The sequence below is a fragment of the Canis aureus genome, unplaced genomic scaffold, assembly GCF_053574225.1.
Source record: "Canis aureus isolate CA01 unplaced genomic scaffold, VMU_Caureus_v.1.0 NW_027326411.1_RagTag, whole genome shotgun sequence".
Taxonomy (NCBI): Eukaryota; Metazoa; Chordata; class Mammalia; order Carnivora; family Canidae; genus Canis; species Canis aureus.
This window is the reverse complement of record NW_027554412.1, coordinates 208,188-225,078: the sequence shown is the minus strand read 5'-3', so window position 1 is coordinate 225,078 and position 16,891 is coordinate 208,188. Positions and strand designations below refer to the sequence as shown.

Sequence of the window (16,891 nt, the reverse complement as noted above, 5' to 3'; positions counted from 1 at the left end):
AATTAATTTCAGGTAAAATAATTGATTCACTCCTCAGAGTGTAGATTTGCATGGCTGAAAATGCATTGTACTTTGAGGGTAGCTCTATCAAATTAAATCACACACACAAAAAAAGAACAAATTTAATGGTTTTGATTTTCTCTACTTCCCAAGCCTAATTTATGATAATTTTCTTAAATATCACAGTTTTCTGTGATATCTTCCTATGTCCTGTGTTGATTCTGTTTTAGATACATTATTATATTAATAAGGAGGTCTAAATTGTGAGAAACCATTGTGTATCCTATTCAGAGGCTTAGAGAGTTAATTAAATGACATTCTTAAATGATGACTTTGAAAAAAGCATATAATTAGTACAAAAAGCTGAACAAATGTAAGTCAAATTATCATAAAATAGCTATTATATAAATATATGTGTGCATATATATGCATTTAATTTTTAATATTAGATATATATATTTTTAAATAATGGCTTTAATTGTCATTTTGAATATATGGTAAGGGAAAGTGTACTTTAATTAAATATACATCATACCAGTGATGCTGGCAAGGCTGAGTTAATCCTAATATTGATAACTATAAAAAATATTTTGTACATGATAAGACAATGAGAGAAAAAAAGCAATCCCTTTGAAACAAAACTAAATATATATATATATATATATTCACAGTGGTTTGTATAAACAGTATGCACTTCATGACAAAAACATGTACAGATTGAGCACCCTAGGGCTCTCTATATCCTAAAGAAAATGAGCATTTACATTATTCATGGATTGAACTGAATTTTAAAAAGATCAATTGTACACTTACCCCTTAGGATAAAATGTTCTGGGTTGTACAACTTTAACACCATCATTAAAGTTGTTTGCAAAAGGAATACAGAATTAAAAAAACAAAACTTGGGATCCCTGGGTGGCGCAGCGGTTTGGCGCCTGCCTTTGGCCCAGGGCGCGATCCTGGAGACCCGGGATCGAATCCCACGTCGGGCTCTCGGTGCATGGAGCCTGCTTCTCCCTCTGCCTGTGTCTCTGCCTCTCTCTCTCTCCTCTCTGTGTATTCTCATGAATAAATAAATAAAATCTTAAAAAAAAAAAAAAAAAAAACCTTTTTTTCTTGGGAGTGGAGAGTCTTTCATTTGCTGTTATAACCAGCAAATACCATTCATTAACTCAAAAAATGGAAGAGGGGGCCCCCTAAACACTATTTGAGCAAGCTGACCAATATACATTACAGTTTTAAAAATGAAAGTTATATGCTCTATGTTACAAGTCCCAACTAGGCAGTGTCAGAATGACATCTATTTCTTTTTTTTTTTTTTTTTTTTTTTAATGACATCTATTTCTTTGCTTGCTTTGTGATCATACCCCTTGGAGGTGTTATAGGTCACGTGGCATTTGGCTTCTTTTTCTCTGCAGGCTTTAAAATATGAAAAGAACTCAATAGAGTCTCAACCACACTCATCATGGCACCTGCATTGTCAAAGTCTCCAAAATAATTGGGTTCAGGAAACAGAGTGACCAACTGCGTCTTTGCAAGAAATTCATATCCATCTTCAACCACCTGATGGGCTCTACATAGAAGATCCAAATCATGCTTATGGAGAAATTTTGCAACCACTTCTACACCAAATGTGAAGGACACTCCTCTGTCATTTTCATCTCAGCCTAAGACATCTTTAAGGGGGTCAGACCAGAAAAGATTACAAAGACCCTGATCTGGTACATCAGTTGGTCACGTAATTTGCCGAATCTGCTCCATAGATCAAAGATCTGGTGATAAACCTCTGTGACAGCAGAGTATCTTCTCATCCACGATGGCTGGTATCGGTAAACAGTTAAAGCAGTATTCATCATAAAATCCATAAATTCTATTGATGCTGGCACACTCATGTTTTCCTCTGAGAAGAAAGAATTCTCAAGATATTTGATTTTGTAAGCCAGTGAGGGGCAGGTAGTCTCCGATGACTGCTTCCCCTGTCCCCAAGGCACCGTTGCTTTCTGGTGGGAAAGTTGAAGCAAATCATAGTCTTGCCCGTGGATATCACCACTATTGTGAGTGGCGCTTCAAGGCCTAGTAGGATAGGCTGACCGAGAAGGATCTCTCAGGACTTTACGCACAGTCCTCGGATTTCATTCTCCTGTAGCTGGACTTTCTTACCAGGCTTGGACCCTCTCACTTCCTGCAGCCATTGGATGATGCTGTTGACGTTGAGTTTATCCCCCCTAACTGCCCCGCTCTCTGCTTCCTCCTTCTCTCCTCACCGGAACCATGAGAAGCAATATTAGATATATTTACAACTTCTTCCCACTTGTACTCAATAACACACAGTTGTCAAGCAACTTCAGGTTAAAATCCAGTCAGATGCCTCTGAACAGTGAGTTGCAAGGACCACACTAAGAATGACACTTGAAACCATAATCTTGACAGGAAAAAAAAAAAAGTTTAACTACATGAAATACTATTTAAAAAAACCAAGAGTCTCTCATTTATGGAGAGACCGTTTTCAAAAGGTTTACTTGTTTGGTCTATTACATCACATTTTTTCTGTAAATATGTGGTTAATATCTCAGTTTGATAGATAAGAGTCTATTTAACTCATAACCAACCTGAAAAATAACATACTAATGGCAACTAATCTACATTTTCATGAATGGTCTTCTAATATTTGAAGCCAGATATCTTGTCTACCTTATCTTCTGTGATGTGTACCTTTAATTTTCACATGAAATGACTTTCATGGGTCTCCTCTCTCTTTTTTATCAAAGTTTCTCTTAAAACACACCCAGCGTTTAACACAACATGGTCAGATGTGGTCTGACTAGAGGAGAGTGCATAGGAATTCCTATCTTCTGTGAAATAGATATAGTATTTCTGCTAGTGTGGCCAATCACACCTACTATTTCAGCAGTTACATTGCCCTATTTGTTCACATTAAGCTTTGTCAGCCAAAATCCCTGTATCATTTCTAAGTGAATTATTATACAGCCAGTACTCCCACATCCTGCATTTATGGGATTTCCAGCTTCCTTTTATTGCATAAAATGGACTGAGCAATTTTCATATAAAAGAGAGAAGCTTTTAGATGTAAATTTCACTTTGTAAAAATGTATTTCTATGTAAAACTTAGAAAAACCAAGGGAACCATCTGGATATTTTGAGGTAAGTAATTTATCTAAGCATTCTTAGAGGTAGAAAAAAATATTTTTTTGAGGCAGTAGTTCTCAAACTGTGTTTCACATTAGAATTCCAAGGGGGAATTTTTAACTTTCTCTAAGCTCAAGCTGGACCTCATACCAATTAAATCTAAGTGTATGGTGGTGGGTGTCAGCAACCATACATATCTCTAGATGACTCCAATATATACCAAAGTTTGAAAACTACTGGTTTAAGAGTGTAAGTCGTATAATGAGAACACATGGGGGGCACATCTAAGTTTCATCACTATTAGTTATAAAGCCTTGAGCAAGTTACATAACTTCACTTCAGTTTCATCATCTATGAAATGGAGCTAGTATTTACCTCCTGAAGGTTGTTAAAAGGATACATATAAAGCATATAACAAGGTGCCTGGCATATAATAGCTGTTACTAGTGTTATTTTTCTAATATTTTGAGAATGTATATGTTACCAATAGTTGGCACAACAAAATACCAACTTAAGGAATAAGCACATGAAATTTATTTTATTCCACATGTCATTCACCCTTATGAATATATTCAATATATATAACTCAAGTAGCAACATTTTTACTACATGTCAGTCCTGTTTTAAGAGCCAAATGGGAATGAGTTGTCAAAAAAATATGTCCTTGAGTATAATTAGATAATAAATTTGTTTATTTTATTAAAATCACTTTCATTCATGTATTCATTCATTTGGCAAATTAGGAGCCTCATAAATGTTAAGATACTATTTTATGTTGTGGAATTCAAAATAAATAATTTGGTTTCAGGCAGGGCAGCCCGGGTGGCTCAGCGGTTTTGCTTCAGCCCAGGGCATGATCTTGGAGACCCGGGATGGAGTCCCATGTCGGGCTCTTTGTATGGAGACTGCTTCTCCCTCTGCCTGTGTCTCTGCCTCTCTCTTTCTCTCTCTCTGTGTCTCTCATGAATTAATAAATAAAATCTAAAAAATAAAAATAAAAAAAATAATTTGGTTTCATATTATAATCATCTGGAGTGATTTTTTTTGAAGATTTATTTATTTTAGAAAAAGAGAGAAAGAGAGCATACACATGTGGTGGAAGAAGTGGGGGGCAGAGAGAGAGAATCTCAAGCAGACTCCCTGCTGAGCATGGAGCCTGATCCCAGAACTCTGAGAATCATGACTTGAGCTGAAATCTAGAGTCAGACACTTAACTGAGTCACCCAGGTGCCCCCTGGAGTCATTTTTTTTTTTTTAGAAATATGAATGCCTAGGCCATAGTCTCAATACATAGAATGGGGATGGGGCTCTTGCATGAGAATATATTTTTTAAAGCTCTGAAGGCAATGTGCATCTAGAATAGAGAATGACTGATGTGCACAATTCAGACTGTGTTGCTATTACAAAGTCAGTACATGGATGATGATCTGAAATGCCCACATTTAGTTTAAGAATAGATGAGGGAGGGATCCCTTGGTGGCGCAGCGGTTTAGCGCCTGCCTTTGGCCCAGGGTGCGATCCTGGAGACCCGGGATCGAATCCCACGTCGGGCTCCTGGTGCATGGAGCCTGCTTCTCCCTCTGCCTGTGTCTCTGCCTCTCTCTCTCTCTCTGTGACTATCATAAATAAAATAATAATAATAATAATAATAATTAATAATAATAATAGTAAAAGAATAGATGAGGGAGGGTGCTTCTGGAATCTTCTATAAGAATGAGAACAGTAGCAAAAATTGGCAAAAGTAATTTCTTTAGAACTCTAGAATATAATGAAAAGTTCATAATTCAGCATGTTTATGCAAGAAAAATGGCTTGATCTCAGTAAGAACAATAAGTTTTGTGGCATTTAAAAACTTTCCCTATTCCCACCTCCCTCTCCCCAGCTTGATAGTAGCTAGAAACTATGTTATCTGAGAATACCTGTAGCCTAGCAACCATAGGAGGAGAAGAATGTGTTTGGAGCTCCGCCTAAAGCTCTATCCCAACAGAACACTTGTGATTTGACTTTTTTTTTTAATTTATTTTTTATTGGTGTTCAATTTACTAACATACAGAATAACCCCCAGTGCCCGTCACCCATTCACTCCCACCCCCCACCCTTCTCCCCTTCTACCACCCCTAGTTCGTTTCCCAGAGTTAGCAGTCTTTACGTTCTGTCTCCCTTTCTGATATTTCCCGCACATTTCTTTTCCCTTCCCTTATATTCCCTTTCACTATTATTTATATTCCCCAAATGAATGAGAACATATAATGTTTGTCCTTCTCTGATTGACTTACTTCACTCAGCATAATACCCTCCAGTTCCATCCACGTTGAAGCAAATGGTGGGTATTTGTCATTTCTAATAGCTGAAGAATATTCCATTGTATACATAGACCACATCTTCTTTATCCATTCATCTTTCGTTGGACACCGAGGCTCCTTCCACAGTTTGGCTATCGTGGCCATTGCTGCTAGAAACATCGGGGTGCAGGTGTCCCGGCGTTTCATTGCATTTGTATCTTTGGGGTAAATCCCCAACAGTGCAATTGCTGGGTCGTAGGGCAGGTATATTTTTAACTGTTTGAGGAACCTCCACACAGTTTTCCAGAGTGGCTGCACCAGTTCACATTCCCACCAACAGTGTAAGAGGGTTCCCTTTTCTCCGCATCCTCTCCAACATTTGTTGTTTCCTGCCTTGTTAATTTGCCCCATTCTCGCTGGTGTGAGGTGGTATCTCATTGTGGTTTTGATTTGTATTTCCCTGATGGCAAGTGATGCAGAGCATTTTCTCATACGCATGTTGGTCATGTCTATGTCTTCCTCTGTGAGATTTCTGTTCATGTCTTTTGCCCATTTCATGATTGGATTGTTTGTTTCTTTGGTGTTGAGTTTAATAAGTTCTTTATAGATCTTGGAAACTAGCCCTTTATCTGATATGTCGTTTGCAAATATCTTCTCCCATTCTGTAGGTTGTCTTTAATGGCAAGTTCTAAGAAAAGCTCCAAAGCTTTGTCTTTACCTCAGGGCTTATTCATTAAGGAAAGCCCTATTCTCAAGGCGTGTCATAAAAACTATCAGTGGCAATTATTTAACATAAAACCTGTTTGATATGGTAATATCAGTTCATCAGTTCGGACAAATGAGAGGCTGGCCCAAACATAATTAAAAAGGAAAATTTTAAAAATGGGATGTCCATAGAGGGCTTTGAAAAACTCCAACATTTTTGTGGGGATCTGAAATGCCACATATAAGTGAAGGGCATGTGTATGGTCAGAAAATACCTGAGATGGCCCTAAATGCTCATCTCTGGCTGACTTTGAGGCTCTACACAAGCAGAAATAAAGGGGAAAGTTGCAAACTGTTGGAGTGTTCAATGTGTGCCATAAAGTATACACAGAACACCTCATTAAGGATGAGAAACCTACTGGTGAAAAGAATTTAAGGAAATTTCTGTTAACTCATTTGCTGACCAGTAATTCATTTGCTCAGTAACTGAGCAGAAATCTCAGTGGCCATACTGACAAAGAATAGACATTATAGAATTAGTACAAGAAAGTAACTAACAAAGAAACAAAAGCAAAAACAGCAACACATAGCAAAAATACAACCCCTGAGAAGGAGGAAATCTGATTTCCAGAGTTTCTACATTGTATTATTTAAAATACTAAGTTCTTTCCAAAAAAAATTATGAGACATACAAAGAAAGGGGAATGTTTACCACAAAATATAACCAAAGAAAGAAATCAGTCAATAAAACTGGACCCTAAGGAAGCCCGTACCATCTTGGATTTAATAAAGGCTTTAAATCAGCTATTAAAAATAAGTTCCAGGAACTAAAGGAAACCATGCCTAAACAACTAAATTTGAGACCGTATCTCAGGAAGTAGAGAATATTAATAAAGGGATTGAAATTACATATAAAAAAGAATCATTAGAGGGCAGCCCAGGTGGCTCACCTGTTTAGCGCCGCCTTCAGCCCAGGGTGTGATCCTGGAGACCTGGGATCAAGTCCCACATCGGGCTCCCTGCATGGAGCCTGTTTCTCCCTCTGCCTCTCTCTCTCTCTCTCTCTCTGTCTGTCTCTCATGAATAAATAAATATACTCTTTAAAAAAAAGGAATCATTAGAAATTCTTCAGTTGAAAAGTACAGTAATTGAATTGGAATTCACTTCATGGGACCAATAGCAGATTTCAGCATGTAAAAGAGAGACTCAATGAACTTGATTTATTGAGACCCAATGAATCTGATAGGCCAATCAGACTATCCAGTCTTCAGAAACAAAAGAAAATGAAGAAAAATGAACACATCATCAGAGATCTATAAAACAGCATCAAGCATACCATTCTACATATATGGGAGTTTTGGAAGAAGAGGAGAGACACAAGGGGCCAAAAGAATTTTTTTTTTAAATTTTTATTTATTTATGATAGTCACAGAGAGAGAGAGAGGCGCAGAGACACAGGCAGAGGGAGAAGCAGGCTCCATGCACCGGGAGCCCGACGTGGGATTCGATCCCGGGTCTCCAGGATCGCGCCCTGGGCCAAAGGCAGGTGCCAAACCGCTGCGCCACCCAGGGATCCCCAAAAGAATATTTGAAGAAATAATGGCAATCACTTCTCGAATCTGATGAAAAACTTTAACCTATATATTCATGTATCTTAATGAATTCCAAGTAGGATAAACTACCACAGACTAACTAATATAAACTGTATAGGAGCTCTGGAAACCAGTTCAGAGATCTATAGCAAAGAAGTAAGAAAAAGTCACAATAAAAACTTCAGGAAATTTCCTGGCATTTTTTTCTTTCTCTTGTCCCACCCTCTTCCAGGCAATGACACAGGAGGAAGCAGATCAACTCCCAGTTCCTTACCTTGGAAATTATCTGCAACACTCTGGCCTGCCTATGGGCTACCTCAGAGAGACTGGTTTCTATCTCACCTCACTCAGAGCTCAGACAAGAAATTGTGGCAGAGTTTGGACCTGAGGTGGCAAAAACTATGGAAGGCAGTGGCAGGCATTGTGGTGTGGGGGACTTTAGATTCACAGATACCTGGGGGCAAGAGATTACAAACAGAGGAATATAATAAAACATCTATGCCCCCAAAGAGAAGCTGGAGTGAGACTCTTTGATAAATTAAGATATTTATTTATTTTTTTTTTTAAATTTTTATTTATTTATGATAGTCACAGAGAGAGAGAGAGAGAGAGAGAGAGAGAGAGAGAGAGGCAGAGACACAGGCAGAGGGAGAAGCAGGCTCCATGCACCGGGAGCCTGACGTGGGATTCGATCCCGGGTCTCCAGGATCGCGACCTGGGCCAAAGGCAGGCGCCAAACCGCTGCGCCACCCAGGGATCCCGATAAATTAAGATATTTAAACACAGCCATAATCACAGGGAAGTTTTTAAAAAGGATACACACAGGCCCAGATAGAACACATGCCCAGAAAAGACCTCTAAAGACCTTATAGCTTCACCCTGGGCTGATTCCAATAGAAATGACAGGATCTTGTTAACTAACTTTCCACTTTTCCAATGTGGAAAAACTAGGAAAGGTGGCTGTATTTTCATATGCCCGCTTAAAAGATCACAACACATACCAAGAAACAAGGCAACACAGCTCATTCAAAGGAACAAAATATATCCTCAGAAACCATCTCCGAAGGAACAAATGTATCAGGAAGGCTTTAAAACAATTGTCTTAAGTATCCCAAAGCTAAAGGAAAATACAAAGAATTAAAGGAAATAAGGAAAATGACATAGGAACAAAATGAGAATATGAACAAAGAGATATAATGAAAAAAAAAAAAGGAACCAAATAGAAATTCTGGAATTGAAAAGTACAATAGCTAAATTGAAAATTTCACTAGAGATAAAAAAGAGACTCAACCAGGCAAAATAAAGTATCAGTGAACTTGAAGACAGGTCATTTGAAGTTACTGATTCTAAGCAGCAAAGGGGAGAGAGAGAGCCAGAGAGAGAGAGAGAGAGAGAGATCAACATAGGCATTATGAGAGTCACAGTAGAAAAAAAGAGAGAAAGGGACAGAGAGATTATTTCCAAACATTTAGTCTTGGAACATTGAAAAACTCACAGCTCATATCATGATCAATGATGAAAAGACTGAACATTGTCCAAGACTAAATATTTTAGGCCACAAACAGGACTAAATGTCCAGACTAAGGATTTTAGGCCACAAAACCAGTCTAAATTTTTTTCAAAGACTGGAATCATACAAAGTGTCTTTTCCAAACACAATAATTGAATGAAAACAGAAATAAACACCTGAAGGAAAACTGGAAAATTCACAAATATGTGGAAATTAAATAACACACTTTTAAATAACCAATGGGTTAAAGGAGAAACTATTTTCTATTTCCTATTTCCATCTATTTCCTAGAGGGAAAAAAAATAGCAAAACAATAGAGAATATAAATGAAACCAAAAGTTGGCTATTGAAAAAGATCGGTAAAATTGACCAATTGTTAGCTAGATTGACCAAGAAAAAAAAGAGATAAGACTCCAGTAATTTAGATCAGAAATAAAAGAAGGGACATAACAACCAATTCTAAAGAAATAAAAAAGATCAAAAAGGAATATTATGCATGGTTGTATGCAAACAAGTTGAATAACTTAGATGACATGAACAAATTTCTAGAAACACATAATCTAATAAGACTGGATTATGAAGAAATAGAAAATCAATATATCTATAATTAGGGAATTGAAACAGCAATCAAAAAGCTCATGACAAGTTAAAGCCCAGGACTAGATGGTGTTACTGGTGAATTTCACCAAACATTTAAAGAAGAATTAACAATAATCTTCCTGAAAGTCTTCCAAAGAATTAAAGAGCTAATATTCTCAACCTCAGTTTATGATTCTGATACCACAGCTAGACAGACACTATACAAAAAGAAAACCATAGACCAGTACTGTTTGTGAATATTGATGCTAAATTCTTGACAAAGTGCTGACAAGCCAAATTCAACAGGATTATACACCATGACAAAATAGGATTTACTCCTAAAGTGTATGGATGGTTCAACATAAGAAAATCAGTAAGTGTAATATACCACATTAAGAGAATGAAAGTAAAAATCCATAAGAACATGTCAATTTCTGCACAGGAAGCATTTAAACGAAATCAAATACCCTTACATGATTTTTTTTTTTAAGTCAACAAACTAGGAATAGAAGGAAATTATTTCAACATAAAGAAAGCCAGATAGGAAAAACTCACAGCTCCTATCATGATCAATGATGAAAAGACTGAAAAATTTCCCTCCAAGGTCAAGAGCAACACAAGTATGCCTGTTTTTATCACTTCTATTTGACATAGTACTTAGGAAGTCCAAAAGAAAAAGAAATTTTATTTTTTTAAAAGATTTATTTATTTGAGAGAAAGAGAGTAAGAGAGAGTGTGTGAGTGGGGAAGGAGCAGAGAAAGGGAGAGAATCTCTAGTAGACTCCATGCTGAACATAGAGCCTCACAAGGGGTTTGATCTCATGCTCCTGAGATCATGACCTGAGCCAAAACCAAGTCGTTTAACCACTGTACCACACAGGCACCCCAAGAAAAAGAAATTTTAAGATCTAAATTGGAAAGGAAGAAAAAAATAATCTCTATTCACAAATGACATGATCCTATATGTAGAAAGCCCTAAATTCTGTAATAAACTGGTAGAACTAGTAACTGAATTCAGCAACATTGTAGGTTACAAAATCAATATGCAAAAATTAGTTGTGTTTGCACTATACATTAACAATGAACAATGTGAAATGGAAATTTAGAAAACAGTGCCAATTAGAATAGCATCTAAAAGAATAAAATACTTAGGAATGAATTTTTAGCTTTGTACACTGGAAACTATAAAAGATTGGTAAAGAAATTAGATACAAATAAATGGAAAGATATCTTGTGTTCATAGATTGAAAGATTTAATATTGTTAAGATGGCAGTGCTACCCGTAGTGATCTACAGATTCAATGTAATGAATGTATCAACATCCCAATACTTTTTCTTGCCAAAATAAATTAATTCATCCTAAAATCTATATGGAATCTCCAGAGACCCTGAACTGCCAAAATGATCTTGAAAAAGAAAAAGTTGGACTCCTTAGACTTCCTGATTTCAAAACTTACAACAAAGCTATGGTAATTAAAAGAGTGTGGTACTGACATATGAACAAACATGTAGACCAAGGGAATAGGATAAGAAACTCAGATATAAACCCTTGGCTATGTGGTGGAATGATTTTTGACAAGGCTGCCAAGACCATTCAATGGGGAAAGGACAGTTCTTCAACAAATAGTGTTGTGAAAACTGGATTCCACATGCAAAAAGAATTAAGTTGGACCCTTACCTTTTCTATATTAAAAAATAATAATTTGGAATGGATTAAGGTCCTAATGTAAGACCTGAACTATAAAAACCTAGACGCACTGGGTGTTATTCTATATGTTGGCAAATTGAACACCAATAAAAAATAAATTTAAAAAAAAACCTAGAAGAAAATAATCCAATGAAGCTAAAGTTTGAGCAGGCTGAGTTTAGGTCTAGAAGTAGGATAATAAAAGTATTCCAAGCATGGGACCCAAATCCATTTCACTTCTTAAAAACAAGGGTACACAGGGGCTTCCACATTCATGAAAGGAGGCAGGAAAACACTACTAACTACTGTGTATGGCTACTTCTTGTGTAAATATGTGTGTCTAGAGAAACAGAGTGGTGTAACTTTGTGACTAGGAACATCAGTGAGATGTCTGTTGGAGGAGAGTGGGGATGTGCTAGATGGGTGATGGGTATTAAAGAGGGCACATGTTGTGATGAGCACTGGGTGTTGTATGTAAGTGATGCACCACTGAATTCTACTCTAGAAACCAATACTACACTACATGTTAACTAAAATTTAAATTTTTTAAAAATAGGCTATACCTTTGGTTGTAACTTTCCATTCTGTATATTACACCTCTGTCAATTCCATCCCCTCCTACACTAGCAACCTACACGGCAGCCCTTTTTGGAGGTAGCGTCTGAGAAGTACATGGTAGGGGAGAGCAGCCCCAGAGCAGGGGAGGAATGTAGGTGAAAGCCACAGATTTGACCTTAGATGGGGTGGTCCTTCCAGCTGCAGTCTGAAGATAAGCCGTTTAACACCCTCACTATTGTTTTGGTCCTTCATGAATCCACCACTTGAAAATGTGGCATACGGAAAAAAAAATATTTGTAAGACAATTCACTTTAATCTTTTAGGATTTGGGGAACTGGGAGCCAGATGAGTATACTTCAAACTGTTTGGTGACTTTAAAATGAGAGCAGACCCCAAATAGGCAGAACACAAACATGGATCCCATTTTAAGGAGCTTTCAGATTTAAAACAAGACGAAACTGTGTAGCCTGTTAGGCGCACCATTGGACAGCTATACATTTGACAGTCCAAACATGACCAAATCAAAGCTCATAAACCATGTTTATGGCAGTAGTCTTAGTATGAAACTACACCACTACACATGCCTTCTCTAGCTTCTCTTTGGCTTCCTGATTGGGCATGGGTCATTGGACAGCTGAAGGTAAACAGTGTGATGTCAGATTCCTGTGCTGTTTGATCAGCTGTGTTCCGTCACACCTGCAGTCAGGAAGCTGGCCTCATCCACACTCAGTGCTTGACATTCCTGGCTAAAATTGCCTAAACGTGTATTCCAACCTCACAGAAAGTAACTTTTTCTCTTCCCTTTTGGGGAATCATTCACAAATGTCTCTGATAAGCTACTCTGTTTGGAGGAGCTCCTTAGGCCACTGGGTTTGAAATTACTAGCGATTATTTTCCTCTAAGATCAAAATTCAGAACCAGACATTATTTTCTAAACAGCTAGCAAAATCAAGTTTAGGGAAGTGACAAAGCCAAATGATCTCATGGATATATTACTTATTTGGAGTATTCTTCCTAATTCTACAAGTGGGTTACAATACATGCAGAATAGTTATTCTAAAAATGAGAATACCTGTTTCCTATCTAATTCAAAAATGATGGCTATAATATAACACTTTAATACAAATTAGCCTGATAAAAAGGCAAATGAACATATCTGAACTTCCACTTTTTCTTATTAAAAACTTTTTAAAAATTAACGAAAAGAAACAGAATTAAGAAAATCAAATACTATCTTGCCAAACTGTGGAAGGAGCCTTGGTGTCCATCGAAAGATGAATGGATAAAGAAGCTGTGGTCTATGTATACAATGGAATATTACTCAGCCATTAGAAACGACAAATACCCACCATTTACTTCGATGTGGATGGAATTGGAGGGTATTATGCCGAGTGAAGTAAGTCAATCAGAGAAGGACAAACATTATATGGTTTCACTCATTCGGGGGATATAAAAAATAGTGAAAGGGATTATAGGAGAAAGGAGAGGAAATGAGTGGGAAATATCTGTGAGGGTGACAAAACATGAGAGACTCCTAACTCTGGGAAACGAACAAGGGGTAGTGGAAGGGGAGGTGGGCAGGGGGTTGGGGTGACTGGGTGATGGGCACTGAGGAGGGCATTTGGCGGGATGAGCACTGGGTATTATACTATTTGTTAGCAAATCAAACTGCAATAAAAATATACAAAAAAAGAAATAACATAAAAATGCAACAATGTTTTAAGAAAGAAAATGGTTCTCATAAATGTTGGTGAAAGACAAGAAAATAATTAGAAGCAATGTACCAATTATATATTCTTTATATGAGTTTCTGTATCACAAATTTGAGTTGACGCTCTGCAGCAGAGTTTTGCTTCTTAAGAACAAAGAATTTAATACATGGATTTTTGCCAGACCCAGCTGTTGCATCACAAGTTTGTAATACTGAACACCTGTTCAACCACTGTTTTTCTCCCAAAAATGTGTTTGATCATGCAGCTTGAAAGGAATGGCTTTTCACTTCTATTTACAAATCTCTCAGACTTTTTACACAGTACTTTAATTGTCTGCAACCATACTTAGGGCTCATGAAATTTACTAAATAACTTCACTATAGAGGTCATGAGGATCTCTATCCTTTTCAGCAAGCTTAATTGGAAAAAAAACAAGAAATTTTCCTCAAGCCTAACACACAAAAAAACTCTCACCTTACAATGGTACGCTGTTAAATAAAATGACTTAGAAAAATATGCAGTGAATTTTTTGTGGTTATTTCAGTTCAGCTTTCTGTTCTTCAGTCTATCAAGAACTGATGAACAATGCTTATTTTCTGTCTTGGATATTCTTCCAAGTTTTATATATGACATAAAACAGGTTCGTATTTCACATTCTGATTTTCCGGTCATATAAAGAAGAAACAAAGAATTATTAAGCTTGCAAAACATACCTCTTTCATGTACCATATTTTCTTTACCACTGAGAAGCTATCAAAAACTATTACCGACTTTCTCAAAAATGAAGGAAAATGTTATGTTTTCTAATTGAGGTCTAGTGGTGCGAGTGTCAATCCTCCTTACTATGAAGATGTCACATTCCATTTGTTTTATGTCTCTAACAACTATAATGCAGCTGCAGTACAAAATCAGATTATGAATCTTTATTTGTCTCAAGGATCCCCCAAGTCAGTACCTTAGTACTTTGCTGCCTAGCTCATTCACTGATATGTCGCTTTAAATATTCCTTTGCAAGAAAAGATGCAATGCATTCACTAGAACTGATTTTCACATCTCATTTCCTTTACAGGTCTGAAAATGTGTTCTAATACACCTGGTGTTAAAAATATAAAAAGTGGATAACATCTGTTTTGAACAGTTGACATTTCACCATATCCACTCCACATGGACTCAAACATAGTGTGCTTAGGCTTCATGATGCCTGACAGACGTGGTAGGGACCCTGACATAGCATAAGCTGTCTGAAGGCTTGGCTTATGCTTTCTTCCCATTTATGTTGCTCTTAGCTATATTTGACAGCTGATTTCTGCAGCATTTCTGTCAGTGTTCTTAATCCAGACAAAGAAATTCTTTATTTCAAAATGGTGCTAAATCCTATCATTCATAAGTTAATAAGCTTAAATGACTTGCAAAGCATCTTATGTGGAAATTCTTTCTTAGAAAATAAAACACAATCTTTCCTAGAAAGTTGAGTCATTAACTTACTTGAATGGGGCTGGGGTGGGGAGGAGGAGGGAAGAACAGACCAAAGTATCTGGCAAGATATCTTCTAGTTCCTTAATTTTACTGCAAGCTGGAAGCCCTGCATAGTCAGAAAATGTTTCCTGCCTCTACTCTCCTTCAGAATTTATAATCTCATTAGAAAACTATTTTAATTCAAGTAAAAACAACAGAATATCCAAACTGCTACTTGAAAATGCTAAATTGAGGGCACCTGGGTGGTTCAGTGGTTGAGCACCTGCCTTTGGCTCAGGTCATGATCCCAGGGTCCTGGGATGGAATCCCACATCAGGCTCCCCACAGGGGGCCTGCTTCTCCCTCTACCTATGTCTCTGCCTCTCTGTGTGTCTCTCATGAATAAATAAATAAAATATAAGAAAAAAGAAAATGCTAAATTGAATATAATTGAGTAGGATAAATTTTGGATGGTGATGTTCAATAAAACATGAGGCCCCAGAAGAGTTCCAGTACACATAACCTGTCTCCATGCATACAGACATTTACAAGTATCTTTATCCATATTATTTCAGCTAATCCAAAAGGCAGTTGATTGTAAAATGTGCAATTATATTTACATACCACCAAGGAAAACATTGCCCTTTAACCTATGATGCAATGTCAATTATAAAACATTTCCCTGAGCTACTATGTTTGTATCTCTACCATTAGGTCAAAGGTAACTTTACTTTCTCTAAGTGAAAGAACATTCTAGAAAGTCTCAACTATTTTGTTTAACCTCATTCTGTATTTTAACACTGGAAACAACTGCATAAATGTTATGCATTTATGTTAAGATTATTTAAAAAAGGCATACAAAATGTAATGTGTACCTACAGAGGGTTTGGCAAACAGTGCGAAATAATGTTGCTGAATTAATGAAGTTATCTGATTTGCCCAGAGATTAAATGAAATCACTGCTGACTTCTAATATAATATTAATTATATTAATATAATATGATTTTAACTTCTACTTTACTGTATTCGTGTATTGTCACAAAACTCTTTAAGGCAAAATGAAAATTTAAATGTAAGTGCTTAAGAAGTATAAATCCAGTCCATTTACTAATTATTAATACTACAACATGTTCCTCTCAGGCATCGTTATATATTTGAGAGCTATCTTTCACACTTACTTAAAGCCAATGGAAGTGATGGAAGATGCTGTATCTCCTTAGGTATAATATGTGGATGAAATAGGAATAAAAAATTATTCATCCCTCAAGTTACTATGTCCTAGGTTGAAAATGGAATCAAAACCAAAACCAAATCTTTTCTATTCCTGATTTGTGATTAATTTTTGGTAAAAGAATTGAAAAAACAAAGAGCCCAACAATTCATGGATTTGAATTATTAATTAGGTTTAGTGTGAAAAAGGATTACTCAATAAACTATAAAAACATTGTTGAAAGCTTACTAAAATAAATACAGCAAGACCCAAATGTCTTTGTGTGGTTTACACTGTAATTACTTCAGAGTATAAATGGTTCAAAATTTGAAAATTCAATTATATGCATTTCATTTTCATTTAATTTTGTGAATTTTGAAAAGCATGTGGTTGTTTCTTTTTAAATTTTAGTTTTTTAGTCTCTCATTGAGGATGGCAAATACTGTTGGAAACA

General features: G+C 36.6%; 1 protein-coding gene, 1 long non-coding RNA gene and 1 pseudogene across 18 annotated transcripts in view; 1 reads left to right on the top strand and 2 right to left on the bottom strand.

Moving 5' to 3' along the window:
* Nucleotides 1–16,891, bottom strand: part of LOC144309457 (outer dynein arm-docking complex subunit 2-like) — a 271,308-nt gene that overhangs the window by 108,166 nt on the left and 146,251 nt on the right. Inside the window, exon 22 of one of the 17 annotated variants that reach the window (XM_077890525.1) lies at nt 13,263–14,428. The exons of the other annotated variants lie outside the window; for them this stretch is intronic. Coding sequence (XP_077746651.1) covers nt 14,393–14,428 — 36 coding nt within the window. The 3' untranslated portion in view covers nt 13,263–14,392. Of the gene's footprint in view, nt 1–13,262; nt 14,429–16,891 lie in introns of those variants that run through there. 17 annotated transcript variants of the gene reach the window in all.
* The window catches only part of LOC144309462 (uncharacterized), a 186,917-nt gene that overhangs the window by 129,975 nt on the left and 40,051 nt on the right, over nt 1–16,891 (top strand). The window lies entirely within an intron of this gene.
* Nucleotides 1,339–6,349, bottom strand: LOC144309465 (serine/threonine-protein phosphatase PP1-gamma catalytic subunit pseudogene; annotated as a pseudogene).